At 38.2% G+C, this 15,178-nt stretch overlaps 1 protein-coding gene across 1 annotated transcript in view; it reads right to left on the bottom strand.

The window, feature by feature from the left end:
- The window catches only part of SYNE1 (spectrin repeat containing nuclear envelope protein 1), a 280,833-nt gene that overhangs the window by 9,104 nt on the left and 256,551 nt on the right, over positions 1-15,178 (bottom strand). The window contains exons 132-142 of the mRNA XM_058801698.1: positions 12,017-12,199; positions 11,470-11,607; positions 10,525-10,716; positions 9,300-9,630; positions 8,387-8,455; positions 6,312-6,454; positions 5,326-5,452; positions 3,586-3,797; positions 1,915-2,115; positions 1,443-1,571; positions 874-1,086 (exon numbers count right to left, since the gene is read on the bottom strand). Of these exons, the coding sequence (XP_058657681.1) occupies positions 874-1,086; positions 1,443-1,571; positions 1,915-2,115; positions 3,586-3,797; positions 5,326-5,452; positions 6,312-6,454; positions 8,387-8,455; positions 9,300-9,630; positions 10,525-10,716; positions 11,470-11,607; positions 12,017-12,199 (1,938 nt within the window). The remainder of the gene's footprint in view (positions 1-873; positions 1,087-1,442; positions 1,572-1,914; positions 2,116-3,585; positions 3,798-5,325; positions 5,453-6,311; positions 6,455-8,386; positions 8,456-9,299; positions 9,631-10,524; positions 10,717-11,469; positions 11,608-12,016; positions 12,200-15,178) is intronic.

Below are 15,178 nucleotides of genomic sequence, written 5' to 3'. Positions count from 1 at the left end.
TAAAATAAAGCAGTTACATTTTGTCACCAAATTTAAAAAGACTAAGGCATTACATGTTTTCTCTGTCAGCCCTAAAGGAGAAGAAAAGCAAATAATAGTTAAAACTTCCTTTGCTTAGGTGACACATTTTCCACCAAAGTCAATACAGGGGAAAAAACAGTTGTTGTTCATTGGCTGTGAACTACAAGAAAAGTTTGGTATTACCAAGATTTTAATTAAACAGGTAGAAATCCACTAAAAGGAGGGAAGAGCTGAGTTCTTGTGCTTTAAGCACTCTGCCAATCCAAGTCCTTTTAAAAAAGTAAACTAAAGGAGAGCCTTGAAATCTTTACTCTGCATCTGTCACTGCTGGCAAAGAAACGTGTGTAAGTTCCTCTCAAATACCTGAGGTACACGACAACTTGAAAAGATTTGGACTACAGCTCACAGCTTAAAAGGCACATATGAGGGACTCCTTACCCTATTACAGAATTTATTTTATGCTTTTTTTTTCTCTTTGACAGAGTGTGCATTTACTTCCTTTCCAGTGACAACTGACATATTATAATTTTCAGTAGTGTTACTGGAATAATTATCTCATATACTTTGCCAGTTGACTGATTCAGTAATAGTAGGGTAAACAAACCAAGAAGTTCAGTAATTGCTAGATCAAATAGAAAAAAATACTGAATTTACCCCCCCTCCCATATCAGAAGAGATATTTACAATATGAAGTTTCAGATTACTTTATGATATTCAAGATTATATGTTCCATCTTGACAAGCACTGCAAACCACAGAAACAGAGCAGCCAATAGCAATGATCAGACAAAGGCAGTCAGAACAGCAGAAAACACGCTCAGTGAACAGAAAGGAATAAAAAGACATGACTTACCAGCTGACTGCTTGAAATGTCTAGAATTTTCTCTACGTCTTTAATATGACGTGTAACCTCTTTCAAGAGCAGCTTCAGTCTGTTTCCAATGACATGTACCTTTTCTTTGGCTTCAAGACAATCCTTGCCTTCAGCATTGACTAGCAATTGGCAAGACATATCTTGCAGCGATGCCACCTTCAACTGAGACTCCAGCAGCTCACGTCTGATTTGCTGTTGCCAAGGCAAGCATCAAATTTTTTTAATAGCAGTCAAAAAAAAAGAGCAGAACTCAAAAAACTCAACATTTTAAATTAAAGACAAGGAAAAAAAAGAAGAGAAGCAATAAATTTCTAATCTGACAGGAGGATATACAGCAGTCTAGTAGTTGCCTGAGATTTAAAATCACATGTGCTACTAAGTAAAGTGAGTGGTATTCTCTACCAAGGCAAAGCCAGCCACTGATGCTGGTCCCATGGCTTTGTGTTAGCACACAATGTACAGTGCTAACCCTCGTGAGAAAGAGAAATCTGATTAGATGTTTTTCTGGTGATGTGTTTTGGAAGAGAAAAGGGTGATTATAGTCCTACCATCAGAAGTCTGTGATGATCCTGCAGTATTTCTGAGTCCAGATTTGGATTGATGGGCACAATCTCATTTTTCCTTCTGTCAATATTCTCCAACCAAAGCAGCAAACCATGGCTCAGTTCGTGGAAATCCTACAAATGATGAATCATGGTTTTAACAGGGTAGCAGAATATTCTAGTCAAACTCAGGTTTTTAATTTATCCTCTGATACATTCTACTAGCTAAATAAAATAATTTCCAAGAAGTATACAACAGAATATGAGAATACCATTCCAGAAATGACAAATTTTGTAAGTATTGGGCTGTAAATACATGTTTTAGGTAGCACAGGTGTATCCTTGAGAAAAACATACGCCAAAACTGTATGGCTTTCATGGCTAAGTTTCATATGGATCATGAGCACAACAGGTAACTAAATGGTCTATATTTTCAGTATATGGGCTGCTGACAATCTGAAATAGGCACAGTACAGACCTGGCACTGTATTAATGCATCCTGCAAGGAGCTGCGCCAGTCTTCGATCATGCTGCACACGTGCTCCCAGCGCACATTCATCTGGGACAGGCGCTCCTGGAGCTTCTTGCTCTCCTCGCTGTCAGACTGAGTGAACTCTGAGCTGCACAGATTGATGGACAAGATGATTGCCTTGCGGTTATCAATTGCCTTCTGCAGCTCCTTGATGGTAAGACAAAGGGGAAGAAAGAATGGAAATTGGTAAATCGTGACTTTCAGAAACATAAAGCAGAGAACGCACCACAAGACTGCAGTGCTTTGCCACCAGCAGCTGCAGAAAGGCACCATACTGTAACAGTCCCTTTACTCTGGATATAATGCTTCTGGGCTCACTCTGTGACTCTGCAAATGTTCACTCTTTAACATCTACTAAAACTTTACTGCAAGCATAAACAAGAGCAAGCCAATTAAACTTGTAAAGTCTTAAAAGCCTGAAGTCAGAGTTGAATTTTAAAGATCTGGCTCATGTTTCAGATATTTTAAAGACAGAGTAGGTCCAACAAAATTTAAACATGTAGCACAACTGTATTTTAGCTCACAATAAAACTTTTGCCCTCACTTTTCATTTTTGCTGATAAACATGAAAACCAACATATTTTCAAGTGGAATCTGCTGTCATCAGTATTTTAAAATAAAAGCTTTTACTGAGAGAAGCAAAAACATACAAAGAGTATAAAGATCTTAAATTTATAGAAGCACAACTTGTATAAAAACTCTGATTTGTTTACATTGGAAGCCACAAAAGAAACCCACCTCCACTGGTTTGGAGGGTACTAATGGGCTTTCAAAGAGATGGTGAGATAAGAACAGGATTCTTATGAAATGCCCCGTTTTCCACCTACTTTACAGCATTTACTTAAAAGCACGATGTCACAGTAACCTCTGCAGTACTTATGGCAGCTATATTTGGATTACAGTGAAGATGAGCATTGACATGCTTCCCATGGATGACTGCCGGAAACAGCCTTTGCTATCTGTTCACCTCACCCCTGGCATGAGGCACAGTGCAATTTGACATTGGGTCACATACTTTCGTGCCCATGCTTGTAAGAAACTAGTAACTGAATGTGAAGTTGCGGACCACCACATTTGCAGATCTTTATAGCTGTGAAATACACAAGAGAGATGGAAGTAGTACTCAGATTTTGATGCTCCTGAGATGACAGAAGAAGAAAAGGAATGTTGCAAAGCGGCATCAAATTTTTCCTATGTTGCACTGGTGACACGGGGTAGGTTACAACGCCTTTGTACTCCCTCTCATTCCTCCACACAAAGTAGTAATGTCTCAGTGAGGCATTTCTTTTGAACCAGCTATTTTGTTACCAATTTGAGTAGAAGAGAAGTGATCTAACTTGGCACTTTTTAAAAATTTCATCAATTTGGGTGACATCAGGAGTTATCTGGACATTCTGGGATTACAGAAATGCTGCAGAACTACTATTCCAAAACTTCATTTGGATAGTGGTACATTTTCCTTCCAAAAGGTGATTCAGAAAATCACTTTCCCAGTTACTTTACCTGCAGCAGCCCACTATGTGGAGAAAATCAGCTCCAATTATTAGCAACCTCTTCAACATTCCTGTTGCACTCAGTTTTAGAAGGTAACTTATGGAACAGAGAAATAAAACTCACTTTCAGTTTTTTAATCCTGAGCTCAATAGTTTGTATGTCAGTGCTGAGATCAAGGCGGTGGAGCTTCTCCAGTTCCTCTTCAGTTTCTCCCAACCAAGCCCAGATGCTGTTAAGGTCAGAGTTGAACTGCTGCCATTGCTGAAGGTTCTGCTTCATCCTCAGCTCCTTGCTTAGAGCCTGAGCCTGGATTAATTCCCATCTTTCAATTACACCTGGAATTACAAACACCAAATTCAACAACAGCCAGAAAAACTCACTAGCTTCACAACACACACAATTGCATAAACCAAATACTGTTCAAAACAAAAAGATGCTCTGTAAAAAGCCTAAGCCTCAAACACTAACCACTTTAAAAATGAAGTTAGATTGAAGAAAGTGATGTTGGAGGGAAAGAACGAAGAACCTGGATGATTCCAGTCAACAGGTAATTTTATTGCTTTCTAATGTCAGACTTCTGTGAGCAGAATTAAGATGATACATGCAGGTCTCTAAAACAGGTTATGCTGGCAAAAAAGACATCTTAAATTACCAGACAAGTGCAAACCAGACAAGAAATATTAATACATCTATGTCGCAGACATTTCTCCACAGAAATCCTTTTCTTTCATATTTCTGTGTCTTCGGGAGCCAGAGGCCCCCGAAGAGAAGGTAAACAATTATTATCAGCTGCTGTGGAATGCAATAGGATTCACCTTGATTGGCTCATTTTCTATGTTTATAATTAAGGGCCAATCATCAGTGCAAGCCAGGGGACTGAGTCCCTGGACACAACTTTGTTGTGGATTTTCTTTTCTATCTCTTCTTAGCTTAGCTAGCTGCTCTGCAAACCTCTCTCTATATTCTTTTTAGTACAACTATAATGTATTATATCATATATTAATAAATAAGCCTTCTGATCAAGATACAAGATTCACCGTCTCTCTCTCACCAGCAGCGACCCACTCAGGCTGCTGTAATACATCTAACTAACCAGGTATTTATTATTTTCATTGGTACTTGTGCTGATCACTGTTTAATGGTCACATTTCACTACATTTGCCTTAGCTACTGCTGATGCATTGGATAAACACTTGCACTAGAAAGAAATAAATAAGGGACTATTTCTTCTTGCTAGTTATCTTGAAATGCTAAGGCAGAAGCTGCATCACTCCATCAATTTAAAATTTACAAATAAAAATCCACAAAAAAATAAGAGAGACTATATGGGTAGCATATCTTGTCAAGCTAAGAATGAGGATGATGCCTTTATAGTCTCTGGGAATCCATGCTGCCTCTTTTTCTACAGCTGATGCTTAAAATTAGCCCTGTGAATACTTCTATCAGGTGAAAATAAGTTTCTTTACTCTAGGCAGGTAATCTGAGAGGTCAAAGCTAATATTAGAAGAAACAAATGCTGGCCAAGGTGTTTTGTACAGCAATATAAGCAACCTTTTTCATGAGAAATCTTAACAAAAACCCCATTGCATCCACAGGGACTTCCTGAAAGGCTTAGGGTTGTGCTTCATGATATGAAGGGGTTCTTAAAATGGACTTGTATGCCTAAACTCTTCATATAGCATACACAAACAATACTTACTATTCCTTACTATTCCTAATTAAAAATGTTAAACAGAACATGGTAACAGACAGTCATGTAAATATATATGCCAGTAAATAATACCAAGTGTTTATTCAGGAAAGCTTTGCATGTGTGCTGCTTTCCATAATTACTGCTCATCAAATGAACTACATGTTACTTACCAGCTGTTTGTGTTTCAGTACTGTTCATATTAATGAGACCTGAAAATTTTTCTTCTTCCTCCTTCAGTTTATATCCAAGCCTTCTTACTGAGTCTATGCTTCCACTGCATTCACCTAGCAGTTTCATCTGTGTTAACAAACAAAATATTCCTTTTCAATATGCACTGTACAGGACTAATTGTATGGACAGTGAGAATTACAATACAACTTCCAGAAATTTCCAACAGTAAGTTTAAGTGTGAAGAAAAAGATCTATTATTTTAACAATCTGCGCTACTATAAAAAAAATACACGTAGATAATAAAGGCCTAAAGCATAAGTTATACAGAAATAACTTAGCACCATTATGCCAAATTGTTCTAGATGTCTTAGGTGCCATCTTCTCTAATTTTAGGACACTATGGCAAAGACACTAGAAGATTCATAAAGAAAATTAACTTAAATGTGGAAATATTACTATGCATGCAGGCAGATAATTTTTAAATTCTGTCCTTAATAAAATTATTTGAGTGGCTTAGAGAGAGATTTATCTTTCAGAAAACCTCTCTGAAAAAGCTTTTTAATTAGGGATTCCATACATGTAACCCTGCTTATATGATGCATGCTTATAATTGATTAGCAAGATGAATACTGTGCCTGAAGCTATAAAACATGCTTTTAAAACCAAGGGAATTTCAAACAAGGATATCTTCGTTAGATAGATAAAAGCATGTGTGAGAAAGTACTTCTAGACATCTGCAAAAATGTAATAGGAAAATAAATTCCTTAGAGTCATGTTTCTCTAATGTATTTCTTCCTCTAATGCTATTGTAAACACGCTAATAGCATAAACACCAAAAGCATGTGGTTAAGGGTAGTAAGAACACAAGTGAGCCTGAGAAGCAGTTACAGCTCATTGCTCTGCTGAAGCAGCTGCATTTCCCTCAATATCTGAGCTAAGCTAAGCTTGGGGTGCATATCTGACTGGGGCTCCAAAACACACGCACATATCCTTTGTAAGTGGAATCCAGTTCTGGTCCTGTAGGTGTCTTGCTACGGATGATGTTTTCTGTTTGCTGGATCTGGAAGCGACTGGTGTCCAAGGCCTTGTCCAGCTGTCGGATGTGTGCTTCCAGGGCACCCGGTTCACCTGTACCAATACCAAAAAAGAGGGACTGTCATCCCAAATTTTCCAAATTTTTTTTCCTTGCCCAGGCAGAACAGATATTAGGAATACTGTTTAGATTAGACAGTGAAGGACAAAGGTGGCAGCAGCAGTATGAGTGGTACAATGTCAAAGCTAAGTGATAACTGGTTACATTAAAGAGTGTTAGCAAAAGATTATACCAATGAACAAGCTTGCCATAAGAATACTATAGAAGAGTCCACAGTTTAAAGTAGGCTTGCAAATTATTCTAAAGTGTCTTTTCCCCTATACTGAATGCCTTGTCTTTTTTTAAAGAGAAAGTTCTCAGCAAAGCATACTCTGACCTCACTGATTTTGGAAAGCAGCTTGCTCCCCTTTTCACAAGCACCGTCAAATTAACCCCCATAACCCAAATGTCCATTTTTATGATCTAAATCAATGTAAAAATTTGGTAGCTTCATTTCTCTTTGTATTATTTCTCCCCACTAAAAAGCAGTAGAATTTGCATCTCCATGAAAGGATCCTATTTGTGTATGCAAATTTTAGAGACTAAAAGTGGCCTCACAAATGCTAAGTGATACTGATATAATAATATTGTCAAAAATCCATAGATGACTGGACATCTTGGAGGTCTGCAGCAGGTAGTCCATGACTGCTTTGGGCAACCATACTAAGGAGCAAAATGTATAGGATTTTTCCAATTATGTACTTGATAAAGATCATGCTTAACATATCTGCAAGATGGAATTATTCATTCAAGCTATTGGGAATCAATATCAATGTTTTTGAAGAAGGACTAACTTGTTTCCTTGTAGGGGTCAGCTGAATTCTGTTATATAAATTAGCTACAGACAATGTTAATGTGAAGCAGGTTGCAGCCTAGAGGACCCCATGAGATCCTTCTTATCCATATTCTATCACTATGCCTGATTTCCATCTGTTTACAAAGACAGTTTGAATTTATTCATAAAGACACAATAAGAAACATGAATAGAGAGGGAGAGCCTTCTGTTCACCGAATTACAGAAAACTGAGCCTCTTGGATGATTAATCTTTTTTCATATATAGCACCATCTCACCCCAAATGGACAAGACAAAGTGCTCAACATTGTTTTTTGCTCATTATTAAAAAAAAATTTTCACGGGTCAGAAAACTAAACACACTTTTCCCATAAGTACTGCTATTACTCATACCCTTAATCAATAACATTATTTAACTGATTTGGGGAGTAAATAGAAATGGATGGTGAACCTGAGGCTTGTGTCACAGACACTAAGATTTTAATTGTTTGCTTATAGCAATGAAGTCATTATTTAAGAAGAGGAAAACTGTGAAATCATGAGAAAAAGTATTTGCAAATGCATCTCTTTCCTCCAAGAGAGTAATCAAAAAATGAGAAAGAAGGTTTAATCTTGTGCAATGTGAAAAGAAAATTTTCCAGTACGTGAGACTAAGATAAAGACAGTACCTCAACTTGACATTTTGATCACATGAAACAACAACTAACCTAAAAGTTTATATCTGCATGATAATACAAGATGTGGCTGTGTTAAAAAAAAAAAAAGCAACTCTGAAAAATTAGGTATTGTTCTATACTTTTTCCTTCTGCCTTAAGACGTAACTATGTATTAAGTCCAGTTGATGGACACCAGAGAAATAAGACCAATAAGATCAGGATCAGTTCAGTTCAGTTAGCCAACGTGGGAGGGCTAAGACCTCAGACATCATTGTTTCATCCACGCCCCCAATGGTACCTTTCAGCAAAGTAGTAAAGCAGGAGGATACTTTTAAGTTAATATGTCAATGCTGCCATGTAAGAAATATTTATCTTGTAAGTTGTGAAAAGATAGCGGATGCTAGGAGAAGAGAAAGAAGTTACACTTGTGCACCATGGTATTTGTGTCTGGCTATGCTTAGTCTTTTATGATGCCTACCAGAGATATTTTTGAGGGCGTTTTCTGTGAGTGCTACATAGGCCTCAAGAGTTTCAGGGATCTCTACATCTGAAAAAATAAAAGCACACTCTGAATTGATGGCTCAGCAATGGCTGTCTCCTTACAGCAGGAGTCCTTTTCATGGGATGGATTAATTAAATTGTTCCAATAGCAAACATTCTCTCTGGAGAAGGAAAAAGAAGAAGACTGAAACACAGGGAGGCTGCTATAAAATCTCTTAAGATCCAGGCAAACCTGACTATTCCCAGAGCAATGACCTGGAAAGCAAAAGACAGCCACAAGATCAGAGTAAAATACACTGGTACGTCTTATCCCACAGCTAGCTCCATTTGGACACTCTCACTTGTTAAGATTTATTACACAAAGCACAAACACCTAGAAAGGATTTCTAATTTCACTGGAGAAAAAGACCCAAGATCCCACCTCAGACTAAACACTCATTTGCTGGACTCTTGCCTGTATCAGGGCAGAGTTAGGATTTACTTAATCACTTGATGATTTCCTCTGTGGGTCACTTCCACAGCATCTCTTCATTAGTTTGTTCTGTACTTTTTGCCATATCCAGCATAGTTTATTCTAGTCAGAATAACTTAGGAGGCAGGGCTGTTACAGATGACATATCCCATCTGGCAGGCCTCACGCACAGATACACAGCCAATTCCCTGCCATATCATGTACGCCTCTGCCATTTTCCAAGGCTGTCGTCATCCAGGAATCTCCATCACTGTCTCTAAGGCCAGAGGGCCACTGAGATCACTTAGGAAACACTATTTAAAGTCATCAGGGGCTATTTAAAGTACTTTTCCATGAGAATCCTGGCCACACAATCACACATATAACATTTGCCTTTTTTTCACTCATAGAAAAGAGAGCACCCAGTCTGCCACCATACCTGCTATGCCAGCTGCTCCTCTCAGGTAGAAGTCTTTTTCTTGTCCCCCATCTTCTTCTGAGTGCAGCGCCCGTGAAACGGCAGTCTCCAGGTCCCTGCTGAGATCGTAGTCATGATCCCACTCCAGGGGGATGGAGTCCACGCTCGCAGGGGTATCTCGCCCCGATCGCTCGCTCCTCAGCGGCTGGGAAAGAGGCAGCGAAAGGTTGGAAGAGGGGTGCGGGGAGAGAACGCTGTCCGCAGATTTGTCATGCCAGCGTATGTCAGAGAGATCTGCTGATTCATCCAGATCCACCTCTCTGTCTGAGAGGTCGTGCTCGTCATCTGTTAGCTAGAAGCATAACGCAAACAGAAGCGATCAATGGAACGTGCAGAGGCACCGCATGGTCAGCCTGGGTCAGTGAAATAAAGCAGCATTAGGTGACAGGCACACTGGTGGGGTTTGCATTTTGCACATTTCCTTTATCACCTTCCCTTCATTATTTTTAAGGTGTACTAAAAAACCAAAACAACAAAGAAGATCAAAGTGCCAGGTCATTTTAATTACTGGAGGCACATAAAGTCTCACATAAGGCAAATATCTCCAGACTTTTACTGATGTTACTTCAATGCAGATATTAGGTTAGAAAAACATCTGGAATCAATTCATAGAAAGCGTAAGTGATCTTTATCATGAGTATTGCTCTCACTGTGTTGTTTCATATTTTCAACCCCCTGTATTTTGTTCTTTTCATTCAGCAGGACTTGAGCTACCAAAAATTGTTTTCCTTTCACTTTCTCCTTTTGTTTTCCTTTTCCACTTTTGAGCTTGTGTTCGATTCTGGAGATGAATTTCTGTGTCTTATGATGAGAAAAATCATTTTATCATTGTGGTTTTTTTTAAAAAACAACTCACTAAGCTGCCAGTCAAACTATGTGACAGTGCAGGGAGATGTTCTTATGATTAGTACCACAGCACTACTCCCATGAATAAAGTTTTATAAATCCCCAATTTGAATGCATTTTCATGATGATTTACAGAAATTCCTGATCTTGTCAGCTTGCTCTGTGAACAGGACACAAATAGCATGTAATGGAAAGGAGGCAGATGGTCAGGGTTGCCACAAAATTTAACCACAGGAGATTCGGAAAGTTACTTAGGTTTCATTTCAACATCTTTCCTCATTTCCACATTTGTAAATTGGCAATGGAGCAAACAAGTAAAAACATATGTAAATATACACACAGGAAGGCGGATAAGCTTCTTGTGATAGCGCTCCACACGCCCGAAGACCTCTTGGCAGTAGCGACGCAGCTCATCCAGTTCTTCCTCAATCACAGCTGCATCCAGGGGCTCACTTTTCTCAATGAGTTGCTCACCTTGCACAATTATCTGCTCAATTTTGCTGTTATTCAGGGAAATTTCTTGCTGGAAAGCCTGTGTAAAAGAAAACCCATGCTTTATCAACAAAATCAGCATGATAACAATGTGGGTAATTAAAGATTCAAGTATTAGGAGTTTTATAGAAAGAACGGTGTGGGTAACAAACAGGGATTGTGCCAAATACTCTTATCATGAACAACAATGAGCAATTAAATTAAACTTAGTGTTCCAGTCTTTCAAGCCAAAACCAGTGATACTTCATGGTTTACCATCTCATTCCTTACTTGTTGAATTTGGAAAGAAATCTTGTCTCTAAACAAGCCATACAAATGATCAAATGTCTAGAATGAACAGAGATGCTAAACCTAGCACAGTGGAATTTTGGATAATGTGACATTTGGTTTTGCTCTCTCCAGAGAAGAAGTTTTCTGATGCATAAATGGTTGAGAAATGTAGTAATTATTAGATATTGGCAATAATGGAGACCTTACATAAATATTTTTTATTAATATTTCCTATTTTGATGCAGGAAAGTATACTATCACCCCTGGTTTTTCTTTTTACATTTTCATAGATCAAAGATTTTCTATTTTGACATAAAGTACATATTGGAATTTGACATAACTCATGACTTTTGAGGTTGAAGTCTTGGCCTGCAAGTAAAGGAACCACATCAGGCTGCATTTCTGCATAATGTTTCTTAAAATTCTTTTCTCACTATCATGTTTTTTTTTCCCCTCCCTTCTTTGATCCCTCCTTCTGTAACTATCCATTCTTTACATTTTTGATGCAACTATCATTCTTTACCTTAAGTTGCTTTATCTTTGCTTGGACATCACACTCTGAGAAATGCTCGATGTTGGTCAGCTGCAGGTCCATCTCTGTCAGCCATACCAGGATGCTGTCACGTGCTGTTTCAAACTCCTCCCGCTGGCCAATAAAATGCTGGAGAGTGGAAAATTGAGTGGCATGAAATGACCAGAAACATGAAAACCCTCAGCAATAGTGGGAAATTACTTGCATCCCCATCAAACCCAATTTAAACTCAGTACACCTTCTTCTTTAATTTCTTACATGCTTTCTGAGGTTCCTTTTTAAGTAACACCATCTAGAGCTGCAATTAGCTGACCTAAGAAAGTTATCTTCTGTGAGGAAGGTGGTGTTTGATGTCACCAAGCATTTGCCTACAGTCTATTTGTTAACTTTGGACTAAGTGAACTGATGAGCTTCCTTCCTGTCCCAGAGGTAGAAGTCCCCTCAAAACCACTGTGCAAATGCATTAAACTGAAAGCTGCTGAAGTACCCTTGATTCATAACTAGAGTAGTGAAATTGAAATCTTAAAAAATTGAATACTTTTAGCCTGCGTAGGATGGAGGTAACTCTCTTTTGTAGATTGTCCCATCTCTGGTTCCCCTCATGAACCATCTGCTTGAGGCTGCCGTTGGAGTCAGTGCGGTTCTCCCGCGCCAGGCGCCGATACTGTTTATTGATCAGCTCCAGCTGAGTCAGGCTTTCATGCACTTGTCTCTGGAATGCCTAAAGCAGTATGAACAAAAGACATCTTCAGAATTTTAATTTCTGAAATCAGGATACAGATATAGATCTCTTGCCTTATTTTGACCCTTCATCTGCACTCTGACTTATGTAAGCCAATAAATTCCACTAGTTGGAGACATCTCCTCAGGGCTACCCTATAGAGATGCTGCCTTCTGATTAAGAAAAGCAAAACCAAAAAAACAAAAATCCCCAAAAAGTTCATAAAACTGACATGATTCACTGAATGAGAAATTGCAACACGAATATCCATTACAAAGGCAAAATCAGTGTAAGAAAACCAGCTTCTCCTTCTGTGAAATTATATGCTTCAGTATTTGAGAACAGAAGTACAAACAATGAACATGAAACTCTTCTTTTAAAAAAAATGGAACAGAAATCCAAGATTCCTGTGGCTTCATTGGATTTCTTTTCACATACTGAATTTGCTGAAATGCAAACATTGAAGAGATTTGAGCAATTGTTTATTCTGAAACATGATACTAAACGAGACATTTTTTATATTTAGTATACTGGTGTGCAAGTAAGTTTTGTCTTAAAATATTCACAGAAAAGAAAATGTCACATATATCCATGTGAACTTATGCCTAGGCAAATGTTTGCAGCATGTACTTTTGGTGCTTACTCTGCTGTTACAAGAGCCACAGAGACGCAGCTGAGGTGCACAGGTGACTCAGCCCACGGCTTTTATGTTGTGACTAGTAATCATGAAGCTTGGAGGAGGCACCTTGTAAAGAAGTAACTGAATTAATAATACTATTACTACTACTACTACTATCACCATTACCAGAGTATTTTTTTCAAAAATTCTACTTGTTTTTATCTTGTCACATCACCAAAATAGAAAAGTAACCAAAGGAAGACCTAAAAACCTAGATTACACCAGCTCTCTTTTGAATACAAGTAGGGTTTGGATCCCACTGTAGTTCTACAAACTTGCTGTCTGACATTCCTCACAATGCAATAAAACAGTCAATCTTTTCCAAAATGAGACACTCCCCTTAATAAGGACTATAGAACTGGGATAGGTTATATACTTCTGTAGAGAAATTATAATTACAACCCTGAGTTTTCTATGTAAAAAGATATACACTTCATATTGCACCATTCAAAGCTATAATGAGATAAGCACATTTCTGCTCTAATACCAGAGAACAAAATAAAGGAACTAGTTGGAAAAAAATATCAGATTGTGCAGAGTCCTCCCAATATAATTATTCTCTGCATTGAACGGCCATCAAATTGGGTATGGGACAACCAAAAAGGAGCAAATGCACTTGCAGCTAGGGTGCAATAATCAGTAGAACTGAATAAATTTAAAATTGCACAAGTATTCCTCTATTAGAGGAACAATTCTGACTGTATTTACTAGGATCATGAAATCTAAAAGTGGCAGTTGCTGTTTCACCTGTTACCAAGCCTTCTCCAGCAAAAGAACAGCTGTTTATTTGCCTTCCATTTCTTCATCTCATCTACACAAGAATTCATCTGTTGCATTCCTTCCTGTTATCTCTTTCCAATTCTCCATAAACTACTGGAGAGGAAGAAGTTTGGTTTTGTACAGTGAAGTCAGTGAGAGCTATCTCTGACCTTTTTTGCTCAAGAATTGAAAGGTTCCTATATGGTCTGACGAGTTATTTTTGTTATGTGTTGTTTTTTTATTTAAAGTGCAGATACGAAGAAGAAAATAAAATTTGAAAAAATGCCTAGTTAAAGCAGAAACCTGCTTCTGTTAGTATTTTTAAGTGGCTGACTTCATACTGAATTCACAGTAAAGCTGTTGAATGCCACTGGATTTGAATACCATTTGAATACTTCCTGCTCTTTGGTAGGCAAAGAAATCAAGTGCTCAGGAGAAAATAAAAGAAAAAAAAGAAGGAAAAAAGAGAAAGAACCAAACTACAGGGGAAAGGAGGCTTTTGGAGAGGCTACACTGTTTTCTTTTGTTCCTGCTGAGACTCTACAGACAGTAAAAAATGCAGAAGTCTGATGCAGAGGAAAGGTCACCACAACAGCTGAGGTTCAGTGAAAGAGACTTTGGACAAAGTCAATTCAGCTATAAAAATCTGGTACAGCATCTCATACAGAGACTTACTAATAAGAGATTTAAATCCTCATCACCACATAGAGGGACAATGGGAAAGAGCTCTGAGGCAGAGTCTTTGGGTCCAGGAAGCAAAAGTTTCTATACTATGGCAATCTACCTGGCCATAATAAAGTCTGGCCTAATGAAGTCTGTCTGAAACCAAAACCTGGCCAGTACATTCATAAATGTGAATGGCAATTACAGAACACAGCATTTCACAGTTTATGTTTTTGATTTAACTGTTAAACCAAAACCTATCAACAGCACTTGGACATTGTTTAAAATTTGCATTTCTTCTTCAAAGCAAATACTTCACAGTGTCTGATTGTTTACAGAATTGCCTAAATAATTTGTTCTCATTCTTCTCTCCCATCTTGACACTCTCCTTGCAAATATGAATCCAAGCAAAACATTTTCCTCTGTGACTCACCAGGTGATGTATGTGTGTGCTTTACACACAAGTTTACAATTCCTTGTAACTATGAGACAAGCCCTCACATTGCAGTGGACACAACAGAGTCATGTAACAAGCTCCTAAGCACTGACCAAAGGGACAGATTCTCAGTTTTGAAGCATGCTGAACTTTTTTAAATCACAGGTGACACTATGTGGACATATAGCAATATTTGCATGAACATGAATTTCATTAATAAGGATCCAAAGGAGGTATATTCTGCATCATAGGAGAGACTTCAGGGAGCTGACTTCAGAGAGTTATGGAAATTAGAGGAGGGATAAAATCAAAAGCAAAAGCTAGAACATGCAGCATGCATTCTAAGATTCGCTTGGTGAAGGGAGATTTAGGAAGGCTCTGGAACTCTGACTGGACATACTAAAAAGTTGCAGAAATTAAAAAGGTGAGGAATTTGGCTTTC

Source organism: Ammospiza caudacuta, chromosome 3 (assembly GCF_027887145.1).
Source record: "Ammospiza caudacuta isolate bAmmCau1 chromosome 3, bAmmCau1.pri, whole genome shotgun sequence".
Classification (NCBI taxonomy): Eukaryota; Metazoa; Chordata; class Aves; order Passeriformes; family Passerellidae; genus Ammospiza; species Ammospiza caudacuta.
The sequence above is the reverse complement of the archived record's forward strand: the minus strand, read 5'-3'. Positions and strand labels throughout refer to the sequence as shown.